At 37.6% G+C, this 8393-nt stretch overlaps 1 protein-coding gene across 3 annotated transcripts in view; it reads left to right on the forward strand.

Moving 5' to 3' along the window:
* LOC106879400 (intraflagellar transport protein 43 homolog) overlaps positions 1-8393 on the forward strand; it is a 50980-nt gene that overhangs the window by 19409 nt on the left and 23178 nt on the right. For all 3 annotated transcript variants that reach the window (XM_014928941.2, XM_014928942.2, XM_014928943.2), the window contains 2 exons: positions 2907-2956; positions 6283-6355. In XM_014928941.2, the coding sequence (XP_014784427.1) occupies positions 2907-2956; positions 6283-6355 (123 nt within the window). The remainder of the gene's footprint in view (positions 1-2906; positions 2957-6282; positions 6356-8393) is intronic.

An 8393-nucleotide genomic window follows, 5' to 3' on the forward strand; every position in this document is an offset into this window, starting at 1 on the left:
ATTATTATCATTTCTATCATTATATAATTATTATCATATAATTTATCAATATCATCATTGCCATCATCACCATTGATTAAGAGTAAAAAAAAAATCAGTAATTCAACACAGATGTTTTTCATGTTGCTAAAAGTTTGCTTTGTTTCTTTCATTTGTTGTTCTCAGATTATTAATATTCTTACAAAGAACTTGGGTACATACACATAATTACATAAATAAATCATCATCGTCATCATCATCATCATCATCATCATGATCATCATCTTCATTGGCTTTACATCTGCTTTTCCAAGTTAACATGGGCTGGACAGAACATTTTGAGACAATATTTTATGGACGGATGCCCTTCCTGATGAATGCACAGACACACACACATGTACAGTCAAACTGCCATTTCATTTTAACAGATATATTTACCAAAATTACATAAAAATATCTCGAAATACTAAAGAGTAAATTTATTCAATAACATTTCCATTGGCTTCAACCACAGCCTCCAGGCCACTTTAGAATCTCCTGCAACTCTTTTGAATGGTCTCTTTGGTTAAGTTGGTGAATGCCGCCATAATCTTTGCCTTCAGTTCATCTTTTGGTGTTACAAGGAGTTTTGCTGGTCCCTTGCTCAATTGCACCCCACACATAATGATTAATGGGGTTGCAGTCTGGCGAGTTAGGTGGCCAGATGTTAGGGGTGATGTGATCACAGAAATTGTCTGACAGCCATGACTGGGTTCTCCTGCTTGTGTGGTATGGTGCAGAGTCCTGTTGCAAGACATACGGTCTTCCAGCAGCAGCACTCTTCACCCAGGGCAGCACTACCTCCTTCAGGCACTTGATATAGACATCTATGTTGAATGCGAGGCCATGTGGGAAGATGAATGGAGGCATAATGTCATCATCACTAGTGATCACTCCAAATACCATGATGTTGACTTGATGTTTGATTTTTATCACTCTCGGTACATGTTTTGGAGACATGGCAAGCCAACGGTTGTCCTGTGTGTTCACCATCTGATCCTGGCAGAAATGTTTCTCATCTGAAAAACCAAAGCATGTTCGGTTGGAGGGAATGCTTGAGTTTGTTCAAAAGCTTTGTAGCATGGACTTTCCTCTTGTTCTTGATGGCTTGAGATAAAAACTGGCCCTTTCTCATCTTGTATGAATAATACCAAATGTCTTCATACACTACCTGCCTGATAAGAAACTCAGTGATGGACGTGGAGGGATTGTTGTCAATCATGGCTTGGATCTTACCAACAAATTCAGGAGCTCTTTTTCTATCAGAGCAATCAGAGTGAGATTTCCGAGCTGCCGTACCTTCATAATCACCATTAGACTCATCCAACTTTTCCTGAATCCTCTGCACTGTCCTTAGATTGACACCCAAATACTCTGAAATGTTCATAATGGAGATTCCATTGTGAATGCCAAGCAGTACAGCATGTTGTTTCCAAATTACTGGAAGAATGAATTGTGTCATGGTACTGTTTTTCTCACAGACGATACCCAACTGACCCTACTATACTGTGTAGTCAACAAAATCAAAAACAAACAATGCACGAAATCAAAAATATAAAATGGCAACAATTTACCCATCACACCCAGTATATGTGAAGGTATGTGGCCTAGTAGTTAGGGTGTTGCATTCATGATCATGAGATGGTGGTTTTGATTCTCAGACTGGCTGTGCATTGGATTTTTGAACAAAACATTTCATTTCATGTTACTCCTGGACTAGCATTCTGTTCAGGGGGAATATTGGCCTATACACCTAGCCAGCAGAGTGGCATCATTTGAAAACTTAAACAGTGCAAAGTGCATTGTGACTAGCAATGTAAAACAACATCCAATAGTCTGGTCAATGCCACAATATATATGCAGTGAGTTGCCACAGTTTTCCTTTACCAAATTTACTCACAAGGCACTGGTCATCTCAGGGTTAAAGTTAAAGATACTTGCCCAAGGTGCCTCACAGTGAAACTGAACCTAAATGCATATTTAGGTTGCAAAGCAAACTTCTTAAACACACAGTCATAGCTGTTGACTGATTGCAATAAAAAGAGTGAAACAGAACTAGTGCACATGTTTATCATTGGCATAGTGGCACTACATACCACAAAATCTGTCCCAATACATGAGACCTGAGTTCAAATCAAGAATCTTGCAAACCAAATACAAAAACATATTATAAGTTTGTCACTACAATGCAATAGACAGTGTTTGGTAAAATCATGAGCAGGTATCTCTATCATCAGTATATGTACATGCCATGTTTTTCTAGTCAATATCTATATGTTATTTACATTCTGAGGTCAATTTTGCCTTTCATCATTTTGGGCTTGGTAAAATAAGTACCAGTTGAGCAGTAGGGTTGATTTAATTGACTTACTCCCAGCCACAAAATTACTGGCCTTGTGCCAAAATTTGAAAATAGTCTCTATATATTATGACTAATAAACATCTATGCATTGTTTTTCCATTCAGTCAAAATATACATACTATTATGTCAACATCCATTGACTGTGTTCAACCAGACATTGACATTGTGCCTTCCTATTCAGTCATTTATTCACTCTACTTATAACCATTCAAAGTCCATTGATAGCATCTATCCTACCAACATTCATAGAATTTGGTTATCTAGTCAACACCTAATATTATGCTTTTGTATTGAGTTTTCTTTTTTCTATTTACACATTGTTTAACTTCACAGTATCTAGACATTGTCCTTCTCTTCATTCAATATGTTGTTCTGGCTATCCTGTTAACATCCATTCACTGTGTCTACCTAGTCAGCATCTACACTGCATTTATCTAGTCAACATCTACATGTTGCATCTGTCCATTTAGTTGACGTATTTTTATAATTCATTATAAATGCTTTTCTTTTTTCCCATATTTTTTAGTGAAAGATTGCGTCCTAAGAACATCTTAGAAGAAGATGAATCTGATTCTGGTTAGTAACGATTATATTGATACATTCGAGCATATTTTCAAACAGATTTAATAAGGTGGCCATACTAGTATGAGAAGAGTGACCACATTGGTTAGTATGAGAGAGATGATCATATTGTTGGGTGAAAGATTGCTACACTCATATGAGAGAGATGGTCAAATGGCGTGAGAAAGATCATATAAATAAGAGAAACAATGGCCACTCTAGCATGGCAAAAGCAACCTCATTGATATGAAAAAGATAACCTAGTTCATTCAAACACACACACATACACATCAACTTCCCTCCTCTCTCAACTTTCTCACCTCCCCTCTACCATTCCAGAAGGGCCTCACAATTTGTAAAGGGAAAAAAATCTTTTAAAAGAAAGAAGAGAGAGAGAGAAAGAAAGAAGGGGATAAAGGCAAAGCTAAGCTGATTGTGCATTGATGATTTAATTATGAAGTAGCCAGACTTAGACTAATCTTTTGCTTTACATTCACATTCCAAACGTGTTGCTATATTAAACACCACCACAGTTTAACATTTGAAATATTGGCCAGTTTTATTCCATGTCCACCACACTTGGTTTCTTATCATCTTCATTTCCAGGATAAATTTGAAATATTAATTACTTAAAATATGTCATCATCATCATTGTCATCACCAGCAAGAGATTTGTGTGTGTGTGTGTGTAGGTGTGTGTTTTTGTGTATAGTTGTTTGACCTATTCAAATAACCACTCAAATCTTCCTCAACAAATCCCTCCTACTGTTTTCATTTAAATGGAATTTCTATATTTAGTTCTACTTCTACATACTTGTGAGTGAACCAATGAGAAAGTCTCTCAGTAATCATGCAATCTGGTACAATTAGTAGCATCCAAATTTTCCTTTGACTCGTGTTCTGTCATCTTGTAAGAGGAGAGGATATATTTTAATGTCCTGACGTGTCCTGTCTCCTTATAAGAAATAAAGTCAGGCCACATTGTTCTGCATACCACTAAAAAACAAAGATGGGATTGGATGGTAGGGTTGGACTGCCATTGATCACAAGTTTGCACAATTAGTGTTGACCTGAGGTTAAAACAACAATAACATGCTATACTCAAAAGCAAAACAAGCCAACAAAGGAACCTCTGTACAAAAGTGAATTGAATTAGTATTGCAGGCTCATATCCACTAGTATATCCACACCTTTATACATCACTCACTAAAGTAATACACTGATGTGTTTGCATCATTGCCCAGCTTTTCAGGGATAACTTCCTCAGTCCATTTCTCTAAGTGCAACTATCCACCTTTCTTGTAACATTGTCCCAATTTCTAGAATAAGCTTTTTTTAGTCAAAAGAAATCATCACCAGCACTATACTCCTCCTCCTCCTCCTCATCGTCATCGTCGTCGTCATCATCATCGTCATCTTTGCCATTGTTTTTATTGCTGGTTAGCTGCAGGTCATATCTGATCAAGCAAAGCAGGCTTCCGATCAAAGACATTCCAACAACATCCAATCTGTCTTTTATTTTTGACAGACTATCTAAGACAACATTACACAATGTGTCCTTTTGTTTTTAGATGATAAGATGTGATTTGAAGATCTGGCTACTATTTCTTGCATGTTGAGCAACTGTTCAGAAGTTCTCACTTGTTCGTCATCTTGTAAGAAATTTGGCATTTGGTTTAGGCTAGACCCTTCTTAAGTTTATAGGAATTGGGATGAGGTTACAAGAAAAGTTGATAGTTGCACTCAGAAATGGGCTATGAAGAAGTTATCCCTAAAAAGCTGGGCAATGATGCAAACACATACATTGCCTCCACTATATATATTATTACCTGACCCTAAGGTGGTGAGCTGGCAGAATTGTTAGGATGCCAGGCAAAATGCTTAGCAGTATTTCATCTTTACATTGAGTTCACATTCCACTTTGCCTTTCATCCTTTTGGGTCAATAAATGAAGTACCAGTTGGGTTGATGTAATCGACGCATCCCTTCCCCAAAAACTTCGAGCCTTGTGCCAATAGCAGAAAGGATTATTATTATTATTATTGTTCAGTAGTTTTAGTTTTATAACGTGCTTTCACTTCACTACCGAGCGCAGCTCTGTGCGCCTTGGGTATGTGCTGTGGTTTGCTGTGGTGCTTTTATGTTTACTGTATTGAAAGTGTTTTGCATAGAATGTGTGCAGTACCCAGTAGTGCAATTTTCTGTATGTTGCATATTATTATTATTATTATTATTATTATTATTATTATTATTATTATTATTAGTTTATATAAAGGACTGGTAACTCAGCAGAAATGTAATAGATAGAAAGATGAGTTCTTAACTTTTGTATACGATTGCCACAATCCATCACTAAGGTAAACATAGCTGACGTAATCCATCACCACGGCCAACTCAGTGACAAAAAGCGCAACTCAAAAGTAAGGACCAATAAATAAGTTACTTTCGAGTTGCGCTTTTTGTCATTGAGTTGGCTGTGGTGATGGATTACGTCAGCTATGTTTACCTTAGTGATGGAATTTGGCAATCATATACAAAAGTTAAGAACTCATCTCTCTATCTATTATTATTATTATTATTATTATTATTATTATTATTATTATTATTAAGGTGGCGAGCTAGCAGAATCATTAGCATACCGGGAAAAATGCTTAGCAGCATTTCTTCTGTCTTCACTTTCTGAGTTCATATTCAACTTTGCCTTTCATCCTTTCAGGGTTGATAAAATAAATACCAGCAGAGGACTGGGGTCCATGTAATCAATTTAACCTCTCCTTCGAAATTACTAGCCCTGTGCCAAAATTTGAAATCATCATCATCATCATCATTATTACGGACAAAACCCTATGTAACCTTCGTCCTGTCTTTGTCCTTACATGTTTTTGATTGATATTAGCTATTGTGGCCAATAAAACGAATTAATCATCATCATCATCATCATCATCATCATCATCATCATCATCATCACCATCACCATCACCATCATCATCAACAACAACAACAAGGAGGCAAGCTAGCAGAATCATTAGCATGCCAGGCAAAATGCTTAGCGGAATTTCATTCATCCTTATGTTCTGAATTCAAATTCCAGCAAGGATAACTTTGCCTTTCAGCCTTCTGGAGTTGGTAAATTAAGTATCAATAAAACACTGGGGTCAATGTAATCAACTTACCTCCTCTTCTGAAATTTCAGGTCTTGTGCCTTTAATAGAAAGGATTAATATCATTACTATTTGAATTGTTGTATTTCACTTAAGAGTTGCATTAGACTGATTCTGTTGTTGAAAAATGTTTTGCTGCCTCCCTCACTAAAAATATTTGTGTCTGCTTGCACTCTACAGATGTGGCTGCCATTCCAGAGCTAGAAGATCAACCTGATGAAGATCTGATCCCACAGGTTGCTGATGCCCCAATGTAGGTACTTCATTTTTCTTTGCACACACATTCACACACACGCGCGCACGCACACACATGCACACACACACACACACATGCACACACACACACATTCTTATGCTTCCACATGCACAAGTTAAGGCACACCATACATGGACTTTCCTCTGGAAAAGCTGCATGCACCTTCTTATATCGACATAACTACATACACACACACACATGTAGGTATACACACATATACATAAGCCAATGAGGGATGCTCTATGTGATTGCACAACCTGCTGGAAATACTGGTTAAATCACACTCAAGTCATACCCTACCAAATAAAATAAAAAGGAAGGGCATATTAATGTAATTAGAGACAGGGTCGTGACCCTCTCTTTACTCCCTTTACTTGTTTTAGACATTTGACTGGGACCATGCTGGAGCACTGCCTTTAGTCGAGCAAACCGACCCCAGGACTTATTCTTTGTAAGCCTAGTACTTATTCTATCGGTCTCTTTTGCCAAACTGCTAGGTTATGGGACGTAAACACAACAGCATCGGTTGTCAAGCAATGTTGGAGAGACAAACACAGGCACACAAACACACACACACACACACACACATATATATACATATATACGACGGGCTTCTTTCAGTTTCCGTCTACCAAATCCACTCACAAGGCTTTGGTCGGCCCGAGGCTATAGTAGAAGACACTTGCCCAAGGTGCCACGCAGTGGGACTGAACCCGGAACCATGTGGCTGGTAAGCAAGCTACTTACCACACAGCCACTCCTGCACATGACTAGAAAACTTTTAACTAAGATCCACTTAATTAAGGTTAACATGGAGCTAAAAACATCACATGTACACACTCACTTTCTTTCACACTCTCTTTTAATCCTCCTCTTTTTGTTAAGAGAACTATAATAAAAAATGTTACCATTCATGGCTATCCTGGGTTTTTTTTCAGACAAATTATAAACAGAATGTTCTTCCATTTTATAAGAAAAAGTGAGATTTGTGAAAGATTTAGCTGTTATTTCTATGAAGCCTATTGACCTTGTATGTGTTCCATTGTTGGGGCATTGTATTATGATTGTTATTGTTGCTGCTGTTGCCGTTGCTGTTTCAGTCTGCACTAATTTCTTCTCGAGCTGAGCTATTGTTTATGACAACCGATCAAATTTTTAGGAGCAACTAACCAGCACATTCTGCTCTTTAGATCTGCCATGTTTTCACTGTCAACTTCTGTGATGCAGTGGTTGGTAAAAGTATTCAGTGTTGTCGTCATCATCATCATCATCATCATCATCATCATCATCATCCATCATCAAAACATTTCCCATTAGCACTCCTACTACTCTCAACATCATCACCTTCTTCAACACCATCAGAGCCATCATGACCATCATGACCATCATCATCATCATCATCACCATCATCATCATCATCATTACCATCTTCTTCAATATCTCTACCATCAACATCATCTTCACTGACCTCTCTTCCATCCAGGTCTTCATCATCATCATCATCATCATCATCATCATCAACATCCTCATTGTTATCTTCATCTTCATCATCAGTAAACTTTATGTGTCAAGTTATAAAAGGTTAATGTATTGCAAATATCTACAACACACTAGTTTCTGCTTTAATGAACAATGCTGACAAAATCAGGGAAAACGGTGGGAATGTGGGAGAATGATGAAGTGAGTGGGGAGATGGCAAAGATGGCTTTGTGTTTGTTGTTGTTCTTGTTGTTATTTTGTTGGTCAAGTGGACCTATGGTCATCACTATTCCAGTTGTAACCACTTTTATCTTTTGCTTGTTTCCATCATTGGACTGTGGCCGGCTCGGTCAGATAGACTGACCCAAGTACTTATTTTTTTAACTTTTTTTTTTTTAAGCCTGTTATTTCTTCTATCTGTTTCTTTTTGATAAACTTAGCAGTTTGGCAAACTTTTTTGTCAGACTGCTAAGAACATAAACAGACCAATACCAGTTGTCAAGTGGTGGGGGACACAGACACAAACACACACGCACACACACACACACACACACAC

This window comes from Octopus bimaculoides, chromosome 11 (genome assembly GCF_001194135.2).
Source record: "Octopus bimaculoides isolate UCB-OBI-ISO-001 chromosome 11, ASM119413v2, whole genome shotgun sequence".
Classification (NCBI taxonomy): domain Eukaryota; kingdom Metazoa; phylum Mollusca; class Cephalopoda; order Octopoda; family Octopodidae; genus Octopus; species Octopus bimaculoides.